Here is a 26667-nt window from a genome sequence, read left to right on the forward strand (position 1 = left end):
CGGAAGTTTTATGACAGTTCTTTTTTTTTAAATTTGGTGTTTTTGTGATAATGATGTTGTGTTATGTGCATGGTAATTATTATCTACAATTTCTTGGAACGTATACGTTTTATGTTTCCGTAATCAATCTGATGTAAACTTGTAAAGTGTGAATTACTTAAAAGTACTTGTGTTTTTAACACACAAAGAAATGTTTCGCGAAAAGTGGTTGTTGCAGGTTGAACATTAAAAATTGGGAGATAAGGTAAATAAAGATTTATTATCCTAGTTATTAATATTTATTATTTTAATTACCATGGCAACACGTAAGCAAAAAGTGTGTGTTGTGGTTAGATTTCGTTCAATGATAATCCCCACTTTTTTGTTTACACAGTGTTTTTTTATAATAATTTTTAAATCTTCATTTTAAGATTTTAATCTCGATTAATTATCATTTAACGATACAATTTAATTTAAATGAGATTAATTAAAATTTTTTGATGTATTTTTTTGATGTTGGCAATTTGTGTTTAATAAAACTTCACCTGCGTTCCGATAGATGGGGACGTGACCGCGTTATTGTTTGGCGTTTATAAACGTCAAAAAATTGTCAGTCGGTCGGAAATCGCCGTAAGGTGATAATGGTAACGAGTGCAACCGGCGTGTTTAAACGATAATAACTAATTATGAAGGGTAACGGGAATAACGTTAAATATGAAAAGATCCCGCAGCAATCACTCAAAGATCCCGATTCCGTGAAAACGACCAAAAATCTATTGAATTCCGTGAGTAGATTTTATTGTAAAATGCATCTAATTTAAGTTAATTTTAAATTATTAATTAAGTTTAAACAACAAATTTTAGTTATTTTATGGTTTGATTATAAAAAAATTAAAATAATCAATATGTTGTGTGTGGCGTGATCGTTTCTGGGAATCATGTGTATCATGTATTAAGTGAAGGGGTTGAACAAAATTTATTCTTATTAAAAGAAAAGCGGTATTTTAATTGTTAATTTTAATTTTGGTGCAAAATAATTAATATTTTTAAGATAAAAAAATCATTATAGTGATTAGTGATGATGGGTAAGTTGTGTTTTAAGATTTGTTTTGAAAAAGTGAATTAAAATCGTTTGGTGGCCTAGTTTTCATTGAAGGAACCATAAACACACCTGTAATTATTGCGGCACGACGATCAATAACGTGGTGCGGCGCTTGCAATTTTATATGACAACTGTATATTGTTGATATTTATTTCTTACAAATTGAGAATCACTCAATATCTAAGAATGTAGATCTAAAAGTTTTTAACATTGAAAGTACACTGATTTACACGGAAGATAGGTTCTGCACAAAACCGTGTGAATTGAAATCTTGGATTTTGCTAAGTAAAATCGTGTAAATCGGAGGATAAGTGTATAAAAGCTCTTAATTGATTTATTTATGTTTTATTTAACTATGATAAGAAATATGATGATATAATCTATGATATCAACATAGATATTTAGTTTTTAGCACCTATGTTGTTTGTGTTTATATTAGATTAACGTGATTGATAATTATGGAAAAACTCCGAAACTAAAATATTTTCGTTAAAAAATAACTTTTTAAAATTTGCATCGAAGGAATTTATGCATAACGTTCTTATCTTTCTAAAATATGTTTTAAGTAACGAAAAAAAAGTTGTAACAAGAACAACTTGGGTTTCATTAATTTTTTAATGAAGTGATTGATACAAATCGACCCAATTGACCTTGAATACCACATCAAACACATCACGAAAACAAAAACGAAGAAAAAAAATCTATTCCATTAAATTGTACCTTATCGTAATAATACGTTTGGCGTTTTATGTGGTTATCATCGAGAACTAGCTTAAATGAATGGTTTGGCACTGAACCGGACAACCTTGATGAAACGAACCTCACAGGCAAGCAACCCGGCTAAAATTAAACTTTAATTCAATGGTGACATTATGCGGGAATCGAAATGGAGCTAGATAAACAAAGTTTTTGATTATGATTAAATTTGTAGTGTATTATACATTTTTATTTTTGGAGGGATCTGATTAAGTTGCAACGGTTGGTGATTTCGAAAAAACTCATTTCAATTTGGATGGGTTTTTAACGAATCCGAGTTAATTTGGTTTTGATTGGGGTTTGGCTTAAAAATTGATGCGGAAAAATCAATAGTAACACCCAAATTGAAATGTGAACTTTCTTGTTAATAATAACTTAATTTATTTCAAATGATGATATAAAAATGATTAAAAAACTAATTTTATGTCGGGGTATATACAAAAAATTGTAAGCGCAATTATATAAAAAATAAATATATATAAATTATGCATATCAATATTTTGCAGTTATGGTCCTGTCAAAGTGGTTTGATTTTCCCTGTCTCAGTCACACATGGGACTATGTTCCATTAATGCAGTCTTTGCATAAGTCGTGCCTTGTTCAAATCCTGTTAGCGGGCTTTCAGATGTGGCGGGATAAGTTAAAACCAACTGGCTTGCTAAATATGTTCAGGTCAATCTACAGCTCCGGTCTATATTAAAGTTCTCATTGTGTAGGGAATAGTTTTTATCTAGCCAGTGATTGTTCATATGGTGGAGTTTAGTTGGTCATCTAAGTAGTACACTGTGTTAATTAATTATCGCAACCCACGTGATCTATGTAATATTGGCTGCATATCTCAATATGTAGTGGTACCTTGAATAATTTTAAATTAGCAATCAGATGTTGACAGCTGATGGAACGTTATTGTTGTGATTGTCGTACGCTATATGAGTTTCCGTATTTTCTTTGTTCTTTAACCGTTTTTTGCTGCCTTTATATTTTTCGAAACAGTGCTTTTTAGAACTATTGTTGTTTCTAGCGGTTGCTTTAAGTCAATAAACAAATCAAAATAACCACTACTTTCAACATTAATTTCAATCTATGGGTACACTTAAAATTATTTTAAATAAAAGGATAGAAAGTTAGACCTTTTTTTTTAGTTTTTAGGAACTTTCGTCGCGTTGTAATACCAATCTGTGATATTGGTTGCATACTTTGTCGGGTACGATAATTAATTAACACACTGTACTCGGCAGCACTGTAGACAAGTTCTAGTTTCTGAACGACATTGTTTCTTGTGCTTTCTTTAGCTGTTGTTTTTTCAGGTGTGAAGTCCCATGTACTTTGGAATTGGAATGTCCAGCTGACGTGTGGCCTCTTGTGGTGTTACTGCTCACAGTCAGGGCCAAATCATCGAAATTTTACGCTAGTAGTATGTCCGCAGTGTAGAGATTGAAACGAGTTGGCGCAAAGACTCCCTGGGTTAGTCCGTTATTTTAATATCTTTGTTGGCTCTGCGTTTATCCTAAATGACCTGGAAGGACTTGTCACTGAGCATGTTATTCAGCAGTGTGTTACAAGAGATTAGACTTAGGAACTTAAAGAGCAATCCTTCCCTCCATACAGTGTCGTAAGATGCAATGACAGCTCCAACAAATCTGTTGTAGTGTTTATATGTGGGGGTATCCATATCAAGCGCTAGTCAAAATCTTTTGCAATGCTCTGCCAGTTGGCTTTTGAGAAATTCTCACCTTGCAATATACTACATTTCATATTACATTTTTGAATGTTAATAATTTTGCACATGAGACGCCAATACGTTGAAAATTTCCTGTCTTTTTATACGTGATGAGAGTGACGTATTGAGAGAAGAAAGTCTTAACTGATATGAAATTTTCTATATACTGGTTTGCTTGTTGACTCGAACAACCAATTCTCAAAAATGGCATAATCACTGACATTTACTGATCAATAAGATTGCTCGTTGTGATTGAAAGGGAATTCTTGTTTTAAAGTTTTGACGTCCGCATGAAATGGGGCATCAACTTGGTATTTCTTTCTTTTAGGGTTCACAGCCATATCAGTGTCTTGTTATAACATTTGCAAGGTAAATTATTAATCTTCCATGTGAGTTCAAAATGAACACAAGGTCACTGAACTCTTAAAGGGGTTTTCAAGATTTATTATTTTAAATTGCACAAAAAATGTACATACATTTTAGTCACATTTCCAACGGTTCTGGGCGCATTTTGAGTTAGTCCTCTATCCCTTCGAATTCCATCACTTCCAAAATTAGTTTTGAAGGGAAATCTCAAACATAACTTGAATTTACTCTTAAATAGATTACCAGAAACGTATAAAATTGAGGTATACCTATTTTGGGATACACAAATTCTAGAATTGATATTCTCAATGTTTCCAGACTTACCATTTTTTTTTTATATGGTAACTATAGTTCATTTTTTTCTATAATACCTGTGAAATTGTTGTAAAGTTGCCAAAATTAACAGGGAGTTTTGTTTTATCATGTTTTGAAATAAATATATCACACTGACGTTTGAGCTTTCGTTATTTAAAAAGAAAAGGTGCATAAAAAATGTTGTGATTTGCCATTTATTTAGCTAGAAAAGGCGTTTTGTTCTATTTAATTACTTTATAGCACGTTTTTACAATAAATATGTACTTCGTTAAAATCGTATTTATCTAAAAATTTATAGTGTTTTAACCTCAACTATTTAGTTACTGAAAATGTTACTAAAAATCAGGAAAACAACATAAATTTTATGAGGGTCCTAGATAATACCAACAGAAACCCTAAAAAATTTACATTGACAAGTATTATAGAAAAAAAACGAACTATATACGCGAGTTCAACTATACACTCTGGTTTCTGATGGTTTCACCTAGGGTCGCTATAAATTGTGTCTGATTTTTCTGATTTCTAGTAACATTTACAGTAACTCTCAATAAGATGCATTTTTTTCTTACGTTTATTTTGTTGCAATTATTTTTGAATAGATTGAAAATCAAAAACTGATTTGTATCTTTTTAAATAACGAAAATTTAAACGTCAACATGACACAAATTAATTTTAAAACATGATATAACAAAATTCCCTGTTAATATTGCCAACTGTTACTAAGTTCACAACAATTTGACAGGTATAGAAAAAAACTACATATTTCAGCGATTTTAATTTGTAATATTATTCGTAAAATTAAAAACTTATCTGCATGGCATTTAAATTTTGCCAATTTTACAAAAACTTTGCAGATATTATAAAAAAACAGTATGTAATATTTGACGTATTCAGAAATGTCGTAAATAAATAAACTGTCAATAGTTTGACATGTTATTTAAAATATATCGTATTCGTAACGTCAACATGACACAAATTAATTTCAAAACATGATATAACAAAATTCCCTGTTAATATTGCCAACTGTTACCAAGTTCACAACAATTTGACAGGTATAGAAAAAAACTACATATTTCAGCGATTTTAATTTATAATATTATTCGTAAAATTAAAAACTTATCTGCATGGCATTTAAATTTTGCCAATTTTACAAAAACTTTGCAGATATTATAAAAAAACAGTATGTAATATTTGACGTATTCAGAAATGTCGTAAATAAATAAACTGTCAATAGTTTGACATGTTATTTAAAATATATCGTATTCTAATGAAATAGAATTTTCCAGCATGTAATGGCATAAATATGCGACGTTATCTAGATGAGGTCTTCTTGTGACTTTGAATTGTCCCTGGTTCACCGAATCACAATAATAAAGATTATTTTTATTGTCTTGCATTCTATTTACATATTTAGTTTGTGAACAATTTATTATTTAATTTTAACAACTTTAAAGAAAATGCATAGAGTAAAATTAAATTCCAATAAAATAAGTAATTTATGTCACATTAAATTTGTTTTTCCATTCTGATGTTTAAGGTAATATTCCTTCAATTTGCGTGTTTTGAATACTACTTTTGAAATAAATTCTATATAACTTTATCTATAAAAACGGGTTTGAAACTTACCAATTTGCATAAAAAATCTACCTGGGACCGAATTTGCAATTTAAATATACCAAAAGCCCGTATCAAATGAGCTAGTTTGACGTCTTTACAGGTAGATTTTAGAGACGTCGTCTTTGTATAATAAACGATTTAATTTTTAGAAAATATGTTACAATATATTAACTTAGTCGTTAGTTTTGTTAAGATATAGTACTTATACATCTCCTTTGTGAGGGTTTTACTCATTAAATTAATTAACATTCAATTTAACTGTGTATTGAACATCCACTTACTTTATACATTTACATGTTTAATTGTGAGAAAATCATTAAAAAAAACTTTCTATATAATTAACGTTTTAGAATAGAAAATTAAAATCAGGAAAACTCATTAATTAGTGAGAACGAACGTAATGAAAAAATAACCTATAAAGAGTAACTTAATCAATTTATAACAACTTTATTAACGATTAATTGAAGTGTGCTTAAAACTAATTGCATTTGGTCATTTATCGTGTTACTTATCTTTTTATCTTTACTATCAATGTAAACATTTTTTTTTGAATAAGTTCTATGTAGGGTTATTTAAAAATACGTGAATGATAAAGACATAAAAATCTTATCGTATACGATTCGGGCGATTAATTAAATGATCTATTACACTAACTGATATAATCGATACAACTGAGGAATCATTTGAGATTTTACTATTGAATGTGCACAAAGTTATTGTGACTTAATTAAATAGAATTCGTCGATTTTATTTAGTGGAATTATGTGGCTTAACAAGGTAAAGTTAAAATTCATTTTATTCACGAAGGAAATTGTTAGAATAATTTTACATATTAATGACATAATTGTATGAGAAATAGTACAAGAATTTTTATTTGAATTTTCCTCCACTTTTAATAATAGTTAAATTGTACTCGTATACGTAATAATAAAAGTTATTAATATTATTAATGAAAAATGTCAATGTTAATTGATACACAACGAATTGATCAACAATATAAATTAACACAAGTTATTCGACGTATTTGTTCGTTAGCATCATAATTAGAATGTATCAATATAACGTACTCAATCAAGTGTAAAAATATATTGGAATAATTTAAATAACGATGGTTTATTATCGAATAGATACACGAGCGTTCTCTTCGTTATATTATGTAAATTGTGGGATTAGATTATATTATGTAAATTGCGGCAAATCTTAATTAGGTGCTATTCATAAGCTTTTTGAAAATTTATCTGCATCATCTATATTAATTATTTGGTTTTTGTAATTATATTAAGTTCCCGAGATTGATTCACATGAAATTGTTTAAATTAATTCCAGGTATTCAGGGTGTTAGTTCTAGTTTTGCACTGGCATTATTACAAGACCTAGAACTAGAATCATTCGGGTTTTGGCATTATTTGCTGCATAGATTCCTTTTCCTTCTTGCTTCGTTTGGGAAATCTTCTTTCTCTTTATTCTAGATTCTTTCTTTAATCTTTTTGGTTTTTCTGGCATCTTTTAAATTCTGGTTTATTTTTAATTTTATCGCAAACCAGCCCACTTATGGAAACTGTTCTTACCTAGAACTATAAAGTTTATATCCTTAATCTTATTATCATGTCTCGTCCGGACAATATTCTTACGCAGGGTCAGTTGCCTGCACCTCAATTTTCGAACCATGACTTGATTTACTGTGCATTGCAATTATGACGTTATGCTGCTTCCCGGCGCTTTGTGATCCACCGTGATCTTCAAAGTATAGATTGCCTGACATAGATGCTATGGTGGAGTACCTTAATTCCAAGGTTCTCGGTCTCTATGACCGGCATGCTCCGGAGAGGCAGCGGAGAGTTAGACACATGCCGGCACCTTGGCTAAATCATGAGATTAGGTCTCTCATGCGGAAGCGCAATCGTGCTAAGTTATTGTTTAAACGTAGCACTTCTGCTACCAATCGGGAATATTATCGTGTGCTGCGCAACCGTTGTAATCATCGATGCAAAAACTTTAAAAGATTGCACTACTGTTAGAAGTTGTCTGGAGCCACTCATAAGATATTTTGGAAAACAATGCAATCACTTGGTGTTATAGAGTCTCCCACTCTTGATGCTGCTGCTCTAGCGGAGTATTTTGCGGATGCTTCTGTAGTGGTTGGTAACATAACTAGGCAGAATACTATTAATGGAATCCTCGCATCAACCAACGTGCCTTCCTTTTTATTCAGCTTGGTTACAGATGCTGAGGTCCGGGATGCTTTAACTTACTCCAAGTCCACTAGGTGCAGATGGTATTGGACTCAGATTCCTCTTACCCATTCTGGATATAGTTATTACTCCCCGAAAACATATTTTCAATTGTTCTTTTGAACAGTCTATATTTCCGTCTATCTTGCGAATTGCCCATGGTATTCCTATCCCAAAAATTCAATCTCCGTCACATGTTGGTGACTGTCGACCCATTTCTATTCTATCTACGTTGTCAAAAGCCATTGAACGTTTAGCTGATTTACAGATTCAGAAATATCTTTAGCAGTTTAATCTGATTAACAAGTTCCAGTCCGATTTTCGTGTTACCTTGCTAGTGTTACTTGATTTTAGGCCTTTGATTCTGTGGACCATGCCCTCCTGTTAACTAGGCTCACTATTGGTTTTACCTCTTCTTGTGTATATTGGTTCCAGTCCTACCTTTCCTATCGGTCTTTACGTGTCCGCGCGGAATCTGTACTCTCTTCTCCAGTTGATATCCAATATAGAGTTCCCCAGGGCAGTGTGCTGGGTCCTCTGCTCTTCTCAATTTTGATAAATAGTATTAGTGATGGAATCTCGTGTAACTATCATTTGTATGCAGATGAACTTCAACTTTATATTTCGTCAACTGTTAACAACCTCCCAGGTGCTTTGTTGCATCTTAACAACGACCTCTTTAGCGTGCTTGACTGGTCTAGACGTCATGGACATAACCTGAATCCAGGTAAAACGCAAGCCATTGCATTTGGGACGCGTCCCTTGCTGGCACAATTTAATTCCTTAAGTACCCTTCAACTAACTTTTTGACCCTAATACGATCAAAAATCTTGGTGTGGTCATGGATTCGGCGATGTCTTGGCGCCCACAAGTTCAGGGAGTTTGTAGGAGGGTTTACTTCTGTTTCCATACTTTGAAAAAACTTCGCTGCTACCTTCTTCCTGTTGTACGTTGTAATCTTTGCTATTCCCTCATTTTCCTACACATTGATTATGCCGATGCTGCGTATCTCGATCTGTCCGCAGCCCTTCGGGGTAAATTGGAAAGACTTCAGAATGTGTTTACGGTACATTTTTGATTTAGGAAAGTTTCAGCACATTACTCCATATCGTAACAATCTGCAGATGATGACTTGCCAGAGTCGTAGATCATTTCGTATGCTTACTATGTTATGCAAAATTATCTATACCCGCACTTCTGCTTATTTGTCTGATGCCTTTCACTTTTTAGCATCACATGACTTGTCCACTTGATCAAAGTCGGACTCTACACTCATATTTCCAGTCCATAGTACTGAAATCTACCACAGATCTCTTACAGTGCAGTCGATTGCGTTGTAGAACGATTTGCCTGCCTTTGTTCGTAATGCAGCTAGTTTAATAAGTTTCAAAAACGCCTTGAGGCGCCATCTGCTATCTTTTCAACTATCTTCTTTTTGACCTATACGTGTTTGTTTTCTTCTCTAGTCTGCCTTTCATCTATCTTTTGCTGCACTTTTTTGTGTGTATTACCTTCCTTGTAGTAACTGGCTGTCGTTACATAATTCAAATATGCTCATTCGCTCAGTTTTATTAGCACATCATTTGGTATTACTTTTTTGGTAGCCATAATTATTTATTTAAAATTACATATACACTGTTACCACCTAACTGGTAACTGGTACTCTTGGAAGATATCGCTTATTACGATAAATTGGTCCGTTTGTCTTCATGTCTATATTTGTTATGAATGTATATATTCATGTAAATATTTGTTTTTTTTGAGGCAATAACATTATTATTATTATTAAGTTTATATTTTAGTAATTGGGAATTTATAAAACGACGCCCATACACATAGAGTGTGTAATACAGTATTCAGGCTTGTATCTATTATTTTCCTCTTGGCTTAGTTTGGGTTTAAGACAGTGAGAACCTTTGTCTTCATATGATATCTTCTTAATTTTGTCTTTGATTTTTGGTTTCATGCTTAACATTGTATGTTTCACGATCGCACAATAAATACTATTACTACTATCCCATTTCTGACTTCCATCAGGGTTAGTCCTTCAGTATTACTGATTTTTCACTATCTTTTACTTTTTTAGTCTTTCTAGTATCTAATATTCGATATATTTTTAGGTTTTTATTTCATGCAACCAAAGTCTTCTACGTTTCCTGCTTATTATTGGTCTTATTATCTGCTCCTTCTGTTTTGTTTTGGAGTATAATTATCTCTGTCTAGTGTTGTGTGGCTTCTTCAATATTACTACTACCTTAATTATGACTTATGACTTTTCTATCTAGATTCTTTATTATATTCTTTATGGGTTCTTATTATGATATCTTCTGAATTTTGACTTGTTTCTATTTGTTCAGGTTCTTTATTTTTGGCATTGTTCGTGTTTGAGAAAGAGAGAATCTTTGTCTTCATGATATTATCTTGGTTTTTAGCCTGTTTCCGACTTCGCTCAGACTTATTCATTTTCTTTCTAACTCCTTCAGTATTTCTGACATATTTTTAAATTTTTATTTCACACAACCAGAGTCTTTTGGATTATTTCAAATTTCGTTCCTTTTTAGTATTTGTTTTGCTTCTACGTTTCTTGCTTCTTTCTGGCTTCTTTCTTTCTGGTTCTCTTTGGACTTTCGTTGTATCTTTACTACCTTGATTCTGACTCTTCTCCATCTAAATTCTTTGCTGTCTTCTTTCTGGCTTGTCTGATATCTTCTTTATTTTAACATGTTTAAAGCTTATCCGTCTCTTTATGTAGTCTTTAATTAGATATGAGTTGTTTGTTTTCGCCGCTTTGTGTCTTGCTCTCCTTTATACTACACCTTTAATAAGATTTCTTCTTATATGTATCTCGAATAATTAAATAAATAACAAGCGTATCATCGAAAAACCACAAAAAAATAAGGTTTCTTTTTATGATTAAAATATTCATTTAATTCTAAGAAAGTTTGATTTTCCCACTTTCCATTTATTCATCATTACTGAGAACGAGTTTTTAATTAATTAACATATACAATCAAATCTAATATAATTTTTGCTATATATTTGTATTAATATATTTATATTTAATAAGTCTTTTAACTTAATCATACATTATTTTATGACGAAGTAATTGAAAGACCTTGTTAAACCGATACAAATATTACATGTTTGTCATTGAAATTGGAAAGATAGACTACATAAAACCTTGTACATTTTTTTGATTTAAAAATAAACAATTTATTTACAAGGCGATTCGTATCATCACCCTTTTAATTACTTTTAAATAAACAATTAAATTTAATTAATTTCTTTACTATATAAAATTTTTTTTTATTTTTTCAAGGGTGACCAAGAAATACCAATGTGGATCAACACGGTAGAAGCGAGCGCTATGGGCGCTGAAGAAGTCAGTGCAAGATTGCGGGTGGAGGTACGACAGGGTTTGAGCTGGCAAGAAGCAAATTATAGAAGACAGCTAATAGGGTGAGTCAAGTTTACAAACTTCATCCAAGAAACAAATTGGACACAACCCTTTCCAGTAGTAAACTTAACTTACAAATTGCCGGAAATTTACCAACAACAAAACTTTGGCGTTATGCAAATGAACTCTACCAACTCGTGGAATTCATTTGCTTCCGGAATTTCCGCCGTAACTTTCTTTGTGTTTGTTACGTTTCTCGAGTTTGTTGTAACGTTATATTTATTATGTTTTTATATGAAGTTGGTAGATGCCGGTGGCATTGACAGAGAAACCAACGCGGAACTTGATCCGTTCATTATGTAAATAGGGGCGTCTGTAAATATTATGTAATACGAACTGATCAAATAGCTTCGAGATTATAGTTGGATATTTTATCTTTTCAGATATAACGAATTCTCAGTAAAAGACGAAGATCCACCTTGGAAAAAATATTTAGAACAATTCAAAAACCCTTTGATCCTGCTCCTTTTAGCATCCGCTGTCGTTTCGATTTGCATGCGACAATTCGACGATGCCATCAGTATTACAGTAGCCATAGTTATCGTGGTAACCGTGGCCTTCGTCCAAGAGTACCGCTCGGAGAAATCTTTAGAAGAACTGACCAAATTGGTACCGCCGTCATGTCACTGGTAAGTACACGTTCTTTCTTGTTAGCGATCGCGATTTAATGACCGTTATCGCGCGAGGAAATTCCGAGTACGGTCTTAATTTGGGTCAATGGTTTCGAATGCAATACTAACTATCTCGGTATGTCATTTAGAACGAGTACAAATGGGTCACTTATCATACATCATAATTATAGCTAACGCAAAAAAAGCTGAAATAATGTTTTGCGTAAATCAATTTATTTACGGACACGATTTACGATTTTTCATTTTGAATTATTCGCGTTTTATTAAAGTCAAACAACACTCACACACAATTATAATGAAACAGCACAGTTGTTTTGCATTTCGACGTGTTCGACAATAAAGCGAATGAAACTATTCAAAGTTCTGAAAACACATCTGTTTCCTATTTCGACGCGGATATGCATTGTTCTTTCCGAAGAACGTGTCGGGTTTATTTTCACTACATTTGAGATGGTACAATGCGGAAAAGAGGGGTGTGTTTGTTATCACTCTGGTTTTCCGGAGTTTATCCGTCGTCGGAGAGATTTCGTATATTTGTTGATATGGTTTGAGGTTATTTGAAATTGTAGCAGATGGTTTCCAGTTATGATTTATGTTTCCCATTTTAAAGGGGGTTTGATTGAAAAGGGAAAAACGTGATTCAATTAAATTATGTTGGTTAAATTGGTGCGTACTTGACCGATTCGATTTTTGAATCCCTTTAATTCGATTAAATGACCTAGAATAAATACTATTTGTTATGAAATTTTTATGTTTTCCAGTTTTTATTTGGAGGAAGATTTCTAACATTGCTTAATTAACTTAATTTTTTTTTTGTATCTCAAAAACAAAAAATGATATGGAACTGCATGTTGAGCACAAGGTGTAGGCCGACGTTCTCCATAGTATCTTCAGGAACAGTATACTGGTGAAACAAGGAAATAATAAAGAAGAGAATTGAGAAATGCTCTTCTCTGGTATTAATTAACCAAGCATATACGCCAAATAGAAAAAGCTTTGGATGAGTTGGATGATTCATGCTTTATGTAAGAGTGATTAAGAAATTAAAGCTTTGCAGTCGCATCCTTATTTCTGAAGGGGCTGTTAGAGACCAGCTATGCAAGTTATTTCCTCCCAAATATGAGGAGCCTACATTTAGCTTGTACTTAAAATGAAGGAATTAGGTGTGGCAATTAATAGAATCAATAAAAAGTAAATACTCTTTCCTGATACAATGACACCCGAACTATTATTAGCCATCGTTGAGGACGCCAAGGAGATTTTTCTTAATATACAGGGTGAGTTGTTAGTATCCCGGCGGTTGATAGTTGCTAAACCGTTTGAAAAACAAAAAAAATATTTTATACAAATGTTGTTTGATTCACCACTTTCTATTACGTAAAATCATTTTTACTTATACAGGATATTCCATTTAGGCGTAACGGAGGGTATGTAGATTTTTTAAATGGAACATCCTGTATATTTTATCATATTATGATTACAATTAAATTTGTTTGTACAGCCGTATATGTTCCTATTTCACAGCGTTCATAGTTCCTGAAACCACATCAGACAATAGTCAAAGCCGCAGTAGGTAGATGATAGTATTCAAAGATATTAGATACACTATACAGGATGTTTATAAAGCTTTTAAAGTTTTTTAAATGGAACACCCTGTATATTGTGTGCTAGTCGAATTGCTCATCAAATTCTCTTTAATTAATGATAAGTATGTCATATATCTAACTTTAATAGTTTTCCTGATATTTAGAATTTAAAGAAAAATGTGTAATAAAATGTCACTATTGTACTTAAAAAAGTGACAGAATGTCCTTTTTTTGTCACTTTTTTTTTTGTTTTTTCTTTTTTGTTTGTCTGTCATTTCTAAATTAGTAATATTATATTAAAATACAATTTAAAAAAAAAAAACATTTTTTATCCATAAAGTACCAAGTCGCATTAAAATCTGGTATATGGCACCAAAATTATTTTACATTATAAAATATTAATCAAATAATAAAAGGAAGAACAAAAAAAACTAATAAACGTAGACAGAAGATAATATTAAGTACAATAACGCATATTTTATTACATATTATTTTTTAAATTCTAAATATCAAGAAAACTACTAAAGTTAGATATATGACATACTTATCATTAATTAAAGGTAACTTGATGGACAATTCAACCAGCACACAATATACAGGGTGTTCCATTTAAAAAACTTATGAAAAAGCCATTTCAAAAGCATCAAAAGTAACTAAGCTTTATGAACACGCTGTAAGCGTATCTAATATCTTTGGGTACTATCATTTACCTACTGCCTTTGACTATTATCTGACATAGTTTCAAGGCAAAATTGGAAAAAATGTCGTTTTTACATAGGTTTTAAAAAGATCCTGCAATGGACACATTTTGGAAAAACAATTGAATATCTCAAGAACTATGAACGCCATCAATTAGTAACATATACAACTGTATAACCAAGTTTAATTCTATTCATAATATGATAAAATATACAGGTTGTTCCATTAAAAAAAATCTACATACTCCGTTACGCCTAAATGGAACACCTGTATAAGTAAAAATAATTTTACGTAATAGAAAGTGGTGAGTCAAACAACTTTTGTATAAAATATTTTTTTATTTCTCAAACGGTTTAGCAATTATCGTCCGCCGAGATTCTAATAACTCACCCTGTATACAGGGTGAGTTTTTTTTCGATGTTTAGTATAGACATCTTGAAAACTAGCGGAGATAGAGAGACGATTAAATAGGGAAAGAATTGCAGTTTCATGAACTCAATTTAATGAGCTTTTTGTTTTATGGATAAAATGCATGGCTAACTAGATATCTCGAAAAAACCGTTTTTTTTGTTATATCGTTAGATACCTATGGCTCCGCTATTATTGATTTTAGGAAAAATTTGTAGGGTATTACATGTTTAACACTCCAGTAGTCGCGGCTCCGGTTACTACAAGAGTGGGCGCATGTCATCTCTTAGATGACTTTTCAATGCATGCAAAATAGGTATATATATTTCTCTATGATGCAAAAATATTAACAGGTTAGTCCAGGCAGACTGTCTACGTCATCTCTTAGATGCAAAATAAATATATATTTTTCTATGATGCAAAAATATTATCTCTTAGATGACATGCAACTATTACAGTGTTAATAAAGCAGTCTAACCGACTTTTTTATTTAAGCAATAATTTTTGAGTTATAACACAAACTTGTAATTTTTCTAATGGAAACCATGGTTGGCCATGACTTTATAGAAAAGGCCTTTTCTCTTATTTCTTCTATTTGTTTTAGACTTGCTGATCTGTTGAACTTTGAATTCGTACTCGAAGTGTGTCTTGTTTTGAGGACTTCCAAGTCCTTCCATTTTTGGGGTGGTGTTTCTGTTTATGGTTGAGTCCCTGTTGGTTTTCTCTCTAATACTATATCTTCCATCTTATCATATCTAGTGTACCACATCGTTCCTTGATGTTTATATTTCTTATCCGGTCTCCTCTAGTCTCACGTAAGATAGTCCACAACATTTTAATTTTGAAAACGTTTACTCTCTCTATTCCGTGTATTATAACGAGTCTTATGCAAGTTTTATAAATTCTTATCTTGCTGTCCATTCGCATGTATTGATTTGATCAAAAGATTCTGATAGAGATCGCTTTATTGATTTCGTTTCTTAATTTTTTGCTGGGTCAATTTTTTTCGATGGGCTTGTCTTTTTCCCCAAGTTCAAATTTAAATGGTTCTTCGGCGATTATCATGACAACATATATAGTTTGCTTACTTGATGGAATTTAAAGAAATCTTTGCATATCATCTTCCGTCTTTGCCATGATTGCTGTATCTCATACTGACTTTAATCTTGCTCAATTTATAGCCCAAATTCAACAACGACACCACCTGTATAATTTTGTCCATTACCAGGTTAAACAGGAATGATGTTAAGAATATCAGCAGTTATGTACTCGCTTGTTTTAACCTTTGTCATTATCTGTTTAGATTTGGATTACTTTTACAATGTTGGAAAGCGTTCCTTTTTCAATTAGTAATCTCAGAATATCTTGTAGACGTACTTTGTCAAAAGTATTCGTCATATTAACGAAGTTGATATAAAAGGGTTTGTTAAATTCTATTGATTTTTGGCTGTTTGATAATAATAAATAAAGCTTCTGTTGTAGACCTATTTTTTCTAAAATGCTTGTTGCTCCTCTACTTTTAATTCTAAATCCTCTATTAGAATGCTTGTACATAAGTTATTATTTTAATTAGAATGTCTGATGGATATCGTAAATATAAAATCAAAGCCATTAACAAGACCATGTTAAAAATTACATTATTAGATTATTATTATACATATATATTTATATTATTATTATATAGGGAAATCCGTACAGCCAGCGGACATATTGTTAAAGTTTGGCAGTTCTCCATAGAGCCGCATTGAGTTTAATGCTAAGTTATGTCTTCTTTTTTAGTGTTGTGGTACTTGATTTGATAGATGACCGTGGTTGTAAGAGGAGTCACCAAAACCGAAATTGTGGAATTATATAACCATTAACAGAAGTAAAGAAACTGCTTATATTTCCTAGGGATTTCAGCATCTTTCCCTTGGTAAACCGCTTGATTGATTTCATTGTTTGATTGAGGTTCGTTCTTTGATACTCTCATCGTTTCGTCTACACTCAACTTCCTGGTTTCCCTATAAAGCTTTTCAAATGTCATATTTAATTGACAAATCATAACTAATGAAATGGATCCTAATGAATAATGATATACATAAATAATAATTAATAATAATAAAATAATAATACAGGGTCAATACGTCAAAAATTTGACGTATTTCAGATGACTCCATATTTAAAACGCGCATTGCTACCAACTAAATTTTACTAACAGTGTGCAAGTCTAAATCAAAACCTGATGGCACACCGTGGCTCGAAATTTTTAGAACGCACTAGAAAAAACTGTTTCAGGAAAAAACTAGCTATGGACAACCAAATGACTTTAGCGAATTCAATCTCATGTTAACCTGCCGCTCCTCCAAGTGTTGCCAGATCGAACGCTACGTTGCCAGTCTCATTACTTAATTTATACACCTCATATGTAAAATATGAATCGGTTGTTTCTCGGTGTAACTTACTTAGTTACTTGTTGTTAACTGATGGAATATGGTTCTTTTATGATAAGTTTGTTTCCCTAAATCGGTATCTTAAATTTTTTGTCAACTCTGTTTATTCTCAATGAACTTTTTCCTTAAAGATAAACTGTTCAAACTTCAATGCTTTAAATTTTTTCAAAAAATAGGTTATTACAGTATATTTATACCTCGGAAATGAATTGATTCAAATTTAATTGATTATCTCTTTTTCCATTAGCTTACTATTTCAAATAGTGCCTAATTTATTTACTCTTAACGAGAAAGACATTTTAATCGATATGGATTTAAATTAGTTACAAAGGAATTGGTATGGTTTCATTTTATTAATTCACTTTTACGACTTTATTAATCCCATTTTCTTTTACATTATTGACATTAATGACAATTGTCATCTTTTAACATATTTATTTTCCGTAATCGTCAATTTCTTTCCGAATATTTACGCTCACTTTTAGAGCGTGAAAGTAGGTAAAGCGAGCAAGGTAATTCCATCGCTTATTAAAATATTATCTCCTTTAGAAACAATTTTCAATTCAAATCCCATTTTAGCATTGGTGAATATCGATTTGTATAAGCAAATTTGTCGTAAAATTAAAATATGAACGAAGCGGGACCAGGGGACAATGCCGGCGATATTGATCGCGAGGAAATATTGAAAACTTTGTACTCGTGGAAAAGCACGGTCGAGGAAACGATCGAAACGGTTAAGCAGGACACGGGCGATACAATAGTTATGAAAGCAATCAGGAAGCTACAAATGGAGAAAAAGGATAAAGCGAATCCGTATTTGTGTTTTGTGGCGTTTCTTGTTTTTTGTAATGCTTTTTATCATCTATATTTATTTGGGGAATTTTGAGAAATAAATAAAAACTAAGTAATTAATTAAATTTTTTATATCACTCTTTACAATTAATCAACTCATCACAAACAATTATCCCAATTTAAATAGCAAGCATATTTCATTAGTCGCGGCCGTCGTTTGCCCGTTCAATGGCTTCGTTGTTTCCTCGGGTTCTTTTTTCTTTACGGTTTGGATTCGAGATAAACACATACACAATCGGAGTTAAAACGACAACTTAAACCGGGTATTTTAATCTTAAGCGGTTCATTTCTTGTTTGGTAGTTGATATTACGCAGCCGACGAGAAAGTACAGTAAAAATAATTGTTTTACAGCCTTCGAGAAGGCACCCCGGATACGTTTTTGGCGCGGGAATTGGTTCCCGGGGATGTCGTTTTGTTGAATATTGGAGATCGGGTTCCCGCGGATCTTCGCCTCTTCGAATCGGTTGATTTAGCCATTGACGAAAGCAGTTTTACCGGCGAAACGGAACCTGCCCAAAAAAATACCGCCCCTATTTTGAGACCTAATGGCTCGCAATCGTCCAAAATTAATATTGCTTTTATGGGGACACTCGTAAGATGTGGAAGTGGAAAGGTAACAAAACAAATATCTTTTTTGAGTTAATTAAATGATTTTCATTTAATTTTAGGGTATAGTAGTAAGTACTGGAGTTAATAGTGAATTCGGATCAGTATTTAAAATGATGTTGGAAGAAGAGGCGCCAAAAACTCCATTACAAAAGTCAATGGATAGCCTCGGAGCTCAACTATCAATATACTCATTTGGAATTATAGGATTAATTATGTTAGTTGGCTGGTTACAAGGGAAGCAAACTCTTGAAATGTTTACAATAGGCGTTAGTTTAGCTGTAGCTGCAATTCCTGAAGGTAAAACATTAAAAATAATCATATATTAACCCTAAATAATTTTATTTTTAGGTTTACCGATTGTTGTAACAGTGACGTTGGCCCTAGGTGTCATGAGAATGGCAAAACGTAACTCCATCGTTAAAAAACTACCAACAGTCGAAACGTTAGGTTGCGTAAACGTAATATGTTCCGATAAAACCGGGACCATAACGCGAAACGAGATGACAGTAACCGTTCTTGTAACTTCCGATAATTACTTAGCGGAAGTTACAGGGGCTGGATACAACGATCACGGACAAGTAATTTTACATAAATGCGAACATCCCGAATACGCAAGAGATAGTGTTAGTAAAGTGTTCGAGGTGGGAGCTGTGTGTAATAATGCGATGATAAACAATGAGACTTTACTGGGTCAACCGACTGAAGGTGCTCTTTTGGCCGCCGCTATGAAACACGGAATGTATAACGTACAAGACCGTTACATTCGATTACAGGAATACCCGTTCTCGTCCGAGCAGAAAATGATGGTCGTTAAATGCGTGCCCAAATACGATAACGATAAACGCGAAATTTTTTTCGTTAAAGGCGCTTTAGAAAAGGTATTACCGAAATGTACGCAATTTTCTTACAATGGAACCGTGCAGAAACTAACAACAAAAAAAGAACAGGAATATATGGTGGAAGCCCACGAAATCGGAAGGAAAGGTTTAAGGGTTATTGCTTTAGCGAAAGGAACGAATTTGCAAGAGTTGGTTTATGTGGGTTTAGTGGGAATTTGTGACCCACCAAGGCAATACGTAAGGGAATCAATAACGACGTTATTACATTCTGGGGTTCAAGTTAAAATGGTTACAGGTGATGCTGTTGATACGGCGGTTGCAATTGGTAAACTTTCATGATTTATTTTAACAAAATTTTATTAATTACATATTTTTTTTAGCTCAAATGATTGGATTAGACACCTTACACTCTCAAGTACTTTCGGGAGAACAATTAGATAGTTTTACAGAAGCAGAATTAGACGCAGCCGTTCCACACGCAACCGTTTTTTATAGGGTTACCCCAAAAAATAAATTATCAATCGTGAAATCACTTCAAAGGACGGGACACATCGTCGGAATGACTGGTGATGGGGTTAACGATGGCGTTGCACTTAAAAAAGCCGATATTGGCATTGCAATGGGAAGGAATGGTACGGATGTTTGCAAAGAAGCGGCTGATATGATCTTGGTGGACGATGATTTCCACACAATAATGTAAGAAAATTATTAATAATGTATGTTTAGGATAATTTATAACATTTTTAATTTAATAATTTAGTTCTGCTATTGAAGAAGGGAAAAGCATATTTTATAATATAAGGAATTTCGTGAGATTTCAATTGTCGACGTCTATAGCGGCGTTATCTTTGATTGCTTTAGCGACGTTAATTGGTATTCCAAATCCGTTAAATGCTATGCAGGTAAGTTTTTAATTTTATTACAAATTAAGATCGTTGAAACATGTAATTTTTTTCTATAACTGTTAAATTGTTGTAAAGTTGGTTACAGTTATATTATTATTTGTTGTCTTTTTTCAAAAATATCTCTTAAAACTCACTGATTGATTTATTTTAAGATTTTTACATCAGAATTTAATTTGAAATAAGAAAAGATTCTGACTTGTAATATAATAACATGAATATCTTACTCTGAGTAGAAATGCTGCAAGAATTACTTTTGCAACAACTTATTTATGTAAAGCTGGATTCTCAGTTGTAGCTATGATTTGTGACAGAGCAAATATTATACTTAAGAATTGTTTTCATTTTGTGTCTGATCTATATCATGATATAAAACATACAAGTATACAGGGCATTGAGATAAAATTGTTGTTGTTTCTTCTAATTCTGTTTCTTATTATTATATATGGTATCTTCTTTCTTCAGCTCCTTTGAACTGCCTCGAGATTTAACAAATTATAAATATACGAACACATATAATGCCAAAGACTTACATATGTATATAGAACAACACTTTAAAGTAGAGATGATACAATTAATGGAAGGAAACTTCTTCTTCTATCCAGACGTCTAGCGACTCGACTTTCTCAGAAACTTTAGAAGAACCCTTGGACAAGTAGATCTGGAGAGGGATTATAAATAGTGATTAAGGTCTAAGTAATATCACAGCCAGTTATATTTTTCTATAATCTAGTTATCACAATTATTTCTATTCAGTCCTTCTTGATGTCACATTTATTTTGCGTCTATCGTTCCTTGTCATTATTTTAAATGGATTGTCATTGACACAAAATTGCTTTGGCGAAGAGCACGATCCTTCCTCACATTCGATTTGTGACCCAGACGAACGCTGGCCCTTCTTGACTTTCTTTGATGATCTTTTCATCATGGTGGGGATATTGGAGTGTCGTTTTTTTTCGGGGATATTACATTTTCTGGGGGGAAGTGATGGTTGTTTTATATGATTTTTTTGTATCGATTGTTTGTACAGTTGTCTCTTTCTGATGGTTTGTTTAGGTTGAGTTGCTTTAAGTTCTGGGAACCATCTCGGATCCATGAACGAGAGTGAGAATTGTTGAGTATAGTCTGTACCCACTTTCTGCGCAGCTTCATAAATTGAGATATTATATCTGGTCATAACCTCCTTCATTGTTTTTGTCTTATGTATTCAGGGCTTTTTCTCATATTTGGTGGGATCCGTCTTTCATTGCTGAGATTGTTGTTACCACAGAAGGTGCATCTTGGAGAATTTTTCTTAGCACAATCGTCCCAACTGCGCTCTTCTGTGTTCTTATTTTAGATTTGCGTTGTTTTTTGATATGACTGTATCATAAACAGTTGTGACTTTGGGTTTCTGGAGCAATGTATGGTTCTGAGCCTCTGACACTGAAGAAGACTGTAACTATTTATGCAAAAGCTGTTCTTTTAAACGTTACTATGAATCGATTACATTTTCTCCTTCTTCTGCTTAAAAATTTATAATTATTTTTCCTTTGCATGTAACCTTGTGACTTGGAATAAATGCATTCCAACCCCTCTTGATAGAGAAATATGATTCTATGGATTTATTTGTTGCGTTATGGTTGTGAAATTCCATTTCCAGTCTACTATGTCCACGTATTTTACCATCGAAAAGTATTCTTCCAATTTTAAGATCTCTTAATTGTCCAATATTTTTATCAATAGATTCAATGCAGGGCAGATAGTCTTTAGCCGAGTATAGCACTGTTGGTTTTGTTATGTCGGTAATGCCGTTATTTTTAAGTACTTTGGTCCAGATATCAAATAGGGGTCGTGTTTGTTAGGATTCCAGATAGGGGACTTTTTAACAGATTAAAAGCTTACAACGGGGCAGTTATGTCGTCGTTTACTAGCAAAATTAATAAATTCACAGTACGATGTCAAGGTGACACGACCACGGTTATGTAAAAAGGATTTTTAAAATCAATCATGTCAAAAATTTGAAGGTTATGAGTTTAAAATTTTCTCGTTTTTTCAAAGAAATCAATAATCCCTCAACTTTAAAATTAATCTAAAGTAAAGCCGAATTTTCCTTAAAAATTCGAAAAAGTTTTATTCGTTAATTTCCAAAAAAGAATTTTTAAAATCAATCCTCTCAAAAATTTGAGGGTTATCTCACTTTTAGGTTATGATGAGTTTACGATTTTGTTTGCAGAGAAACTAATACTTCATCAATCGTGAAATGATTTCCAAAATAAAGGCGAATTTTGCTTTTATAACCTCGAAAAGTTTTATTCGTTAATTTCCAATATTTTTTTAGAAAAACATTTTTAAAATCGATGTCTAAAATTTGGAGGTTGTCCCAATTATAGGTTATTAGTTAGTTAGTTCTTCCACCGGTAGGCTTTTGGAGTTCCAACTTCAGTTCATATCATTCTACATTCGCAGATTTTAGGTTATGTTGAGTATAAGATTTTTTTTCAAAAGAATTAATACTCCCTCAATTTTGAAATTATATCTAAAGTAAAGGCGAATTTTCCTTTCCTAACCTCAAAAACTTTTATTCGTTAATTTCCAATACATTTTTAGTAAAGAATTTTTAAAATCAATCCTGTCAAAAATTTGATGGTTATCTCACTTTTAGGTTATGGTGAGTTTACGATTTTGTTTGCAAAGAAACTAATAGTCCATCAATCTTGAAATGATTTCCAAAATAAAGGCGAATTTTACTTTTATAACCTCGAAAAGTTTTATCGTTAATTTCCAATATTTTTTAGAAATAAATTTTTAAAATCAAACTTGTCAAAAATTTGGAGGTTATCTCAATTATAGGTTATTAGTTAGTTCGTTTTTCCACCGGTAGGCTTTTGGAGTTTCAACTTCACTTCATATAATTCTCTATTCGCAGATTTTAGGTTATGTTGAGTATAAGTTGTTTTTTTTTCAAAGGAATTAATACTCCCTCAGTTTTGAAATTATATAGAAAGTAAAGCCGAATTTTCCTTTTATAACCTCAAAAAGTTTTATTCGTTAATTTCCAATATTTTTATTGAAAAAATTTTTAAAATCAATCCTGTCAAAAATTTGGAGGTTATCTCAATTATAGGTTATTAGTTAGTTAACTTTTCCACCGGTAGGCTTTTGGAGTTTCAACTTCAGTTCATATAATTCTCCATTCGCAGATTTTAGGTTATGTTGAGTATCAGATTCTTTTTCAAAGGAATTAATACTCTCTCAATTTTGAAATTATATCTAAAGTAAAGACGAATTTTCCTTTTATAACCTCAAAAAGTTTTATTCGTTAATTTCCAATACATTTTAAAAAAGAAAAAATTTAACATCACACCTGTCAATTTGAAGGTTATATAAATGTATAACAAAAATGTACATATTTCAACTCTATCCTATCCAACTGAACAAAAAAAGTACATTACATAAATATTTATTATTTGTAAGCACAACTTTTTATAAAAAAACTTTTTGTTTTAGATATTATGGATAAACATAATAATGGATGGACCTCCAGCTCAAAGTTTAGGTGTAGAACCGGTCGAAAAAGATGTGATACGACAAAAACCGAGAAACACCAAGGAACCAATGATTACAAAATCACTCATAGCGAACGTTTTAATTTCCGCTGTGGTTATTATATCAGGAACATTATGGGTATTCAAAAAAGAGGTTAGATTAACACCATAATTTAATTTTTTCGTTTTAAAAATGTTTTAATTACTTTTTAGCTAAGTTCTGAAGGAATCACAGCTCGCGATACAACAATGACATTCACATGTTTCGTCTTTTTCGACATGTGGAACGCCCTTTCGTGCAGATCCCAAACGAAAAGTGTTTTTTCGATCGGTCTTTTCACCAATAAAATGTTCCTGGTGGCTGTCACTCTTTCGGTTATCGGCCAACTCTTGGTTGTTTATTTTCCTCCTTTACAAAGCGTGTTTCAAACGGAAGCTTTAACAGTTTGGGGTAAATAAAAAGGAAATAATGATAGTTTTAATAAAAATAATAATTGTTGTTTTAGATATGATATTTTTAACGTTATTAACGTCGTCAGTTTGGGTTATATCGGAAATAAAAAAGCTGTGTGAACGATTATTGGAGCAACGTGGAAAAGGTAAACGTACGCCGTTGGAATACGTATGACATCAAAGGGGGCCAGGGGCTGACTCCCATCGCGATTAGCTGCTCTCCAAAATCTCGCCCCCAAATCAATGATATTAAGGCCCCCTTAGAATGTGCAAATGAAATCGAATAAACACATATTACATAATACACAGAAACATTTCCAATTTATTTCATTTTTTTTGTAAGTTTAAAAAAACGATTTTTATGTGTTGTTTATTTAATAAGTGTATTGCAAAAATAACTTTTTATATTATGCTAATTATTATAAACTAAGATTTGAATGTTGTGAATTTTTAGCGGTAACAAAGCGTTTTGCACATTTTAAGTTTTTAAAATTTAATCCCTAACAAAACAAGCAGCTAAGTAATCGATGAAAGAGCATTTGGCCTTTTTTTTATTTCATTCATTGATTATGTTAATCTCAGGCAAATAACGATTATTTATTCCGATTTTTCTCCACTTAAAAAGTGATTTCTTTTTTTTCTAACTTATTATTGTGTTGTCCTTTTTAGTCAATTGTACATTGAAACAAAAAAATCAAATATACAATGTTATTAAATGTTTTTTTTTGGTTTATGTTTTTTATTTTCCTTTTTTTTTAATTTGTTTAAGAGATACACCATTGTTTTTTTTTTAATTAGTATTTAATTGCTCTAATTAATTGAATAAAAATTATTTTGATTTATTTTAGGATATTTGATTCCCAATTTGATGATTTTTTGTGGAGTTATTAAGACTAAAATTTTACCTCTATATCTCAAGAAGCCGTAAAGGTAGATTTAAAGATATTAATTAGAGCAACTTAGAGCTTAAATTATTTATTTAAATTTAAACAAAGTTTTATTTTCTTAGACAATCTTTTCAAGCCCATGAAATAGAACATAAAATTGTATTAACCAAGAAGAGCTTGGAGATTCGACCCAATAAGATTAAGAGTTGTGTAAATCAAATTTGTTTAAATAAAACATTTATGTGTCACAGTGGTGTATCTAAAATAATTTTATATTGCGGATCAAATACTTATGAAAACAATAGCAATATAACCTGCGTTACAGAGCAGATAATGTGTAAATAACGTTTTCATATTAATTATAAATAATAATAAGTAGAAATGTAACGTCTGATATGATAGAATTCCAAATCTATAATATAAAAATATAATAAACTTTAAAAGCTTACGTTTTTTGAGCGGAAAGAAAATCTTATATTTTTCTAAAATCAACATTCGTTGGGTTCATTAAAATTTCCGAGTTAAATTTGTTTGAGATAAAATAGTTCTGTGATACACTGAATCATCATTATTTAAATTAAATAAGCGTTGTGACAGTATTTTAAATGCTATTTATAAAAGAGTACTGCTTAATTTAAATTCTTATATATTATATATATCGTTGTTGCACTCGATCATAAATATACACTTTTAATATATATCGGAAAAGAGAAAACTCCTTTTTAAGTTAAACTTTTCATCTAAGCCTGTTGTGTAAATAACTTAATTAATGTAAACCTCGTAAAAATCACTATAATTGTGTGAACCTTGTAATGATTAACACGAAAACTTTGATTGTGTTGATTTTAACCAAATAAACGTACCGAATAAATCAAAATTTTTATTTCAAATTTATTTTATTTAATTAATACAATACATACTCGTACAGTTGAGCACGGAAAAGGGAATATATACAGTGTGTTAATTAATTATCGTACCACAAGGTCCGTTGATATGAACGTACCCTTCCGCAAACGCCTTGCTGTGACGTCATTTTAAGAAATGACTTTTCTATGTTTTTATTTATACAGTGTATTTCACTTAAGAAGCAATACACAAAAATAAAAAAAAGTATATAAAATAAAATAAAAAGAATATTAAAACAAAGAGAAATATTAACGGTTATAATTTTATTATTGTTAGGTTATCCAACTTGACTCGGTTACCATGGTGATTAAGATCCAAATATGGCAGATGCTTGTTAAAATTGAATTTAAGTTTTTTTTAGGAAAAAGTCTTATTTAATTGGTTTAAAAGG

General features: G+C 31.7%; 1 protein-coding gene and 1 long non-coding RNA gene across 3 annotated transcripts; both read left to right on the forward strand.

Annotated features, from left to right (window-relative positions):
* LOC111416364 (secretory pathway calcium atpase) lies at positions 1-25203 on the forward strand. 2 transcript variants are annotated; one of them, XM_023048358.2, is made up of 11 exons: positions 1-244; positions 11406-11545; positions 11927-12172; positions 18505-18766; positions 18822-19059; positions 19111-19926; positions 19982-20297; positions 20362-20503; positions 23993-24184; positions 24244-24481; positions 24537-25203. In XM_023048358.2, the coding sequence occupies exons 2-11, from the start codon at positions 11424-11426 to the stop codon at positions 24656-24658; spliced, it is 2694 nt and encodes an 897-aa protein (XP_022904126.1). In that variant the 5' UTR covers positions 1-244; positions 11406-11423; the 3' UTR covers positions 24659-25203. The 2 variants fall into 2 exon arrangements, with proteins under 2 accessions (XP_022904126.1, XP_022904125.1); XM_023048357.2 differs by lacking the exon at positions 1-244 and adding an exon at positions 590-764.
* On the forward strand, positions 15720-18217 carry LOC111416367 (uncharacterized). Its single transcript, XR_002706535.2, has 2 exons — positions 15720-17812; positions 17880-18217. It is a non-coding gene; the product is annotated as an uncharacterized lncRNA (long non-coding RNA).
* Positions 25204-26667: the final 1464 nt, after the last annotated feature.

The sequence above is a fragment of the Onthophagus taurus genome, chromosome 1, assembly GCF_036711975.1.
Source record: "Onthophagus taurus isolate NC chromosome 1, IU_Otau_3.0, whole genome shotgun sequence".
NCBI classification, from domain to species: Eukaryota; Metazoa; Arthropoda; class Insecta; order Coleoptera; family Scarabaeidae; genus Onthophagus; species Onthophagus taurus.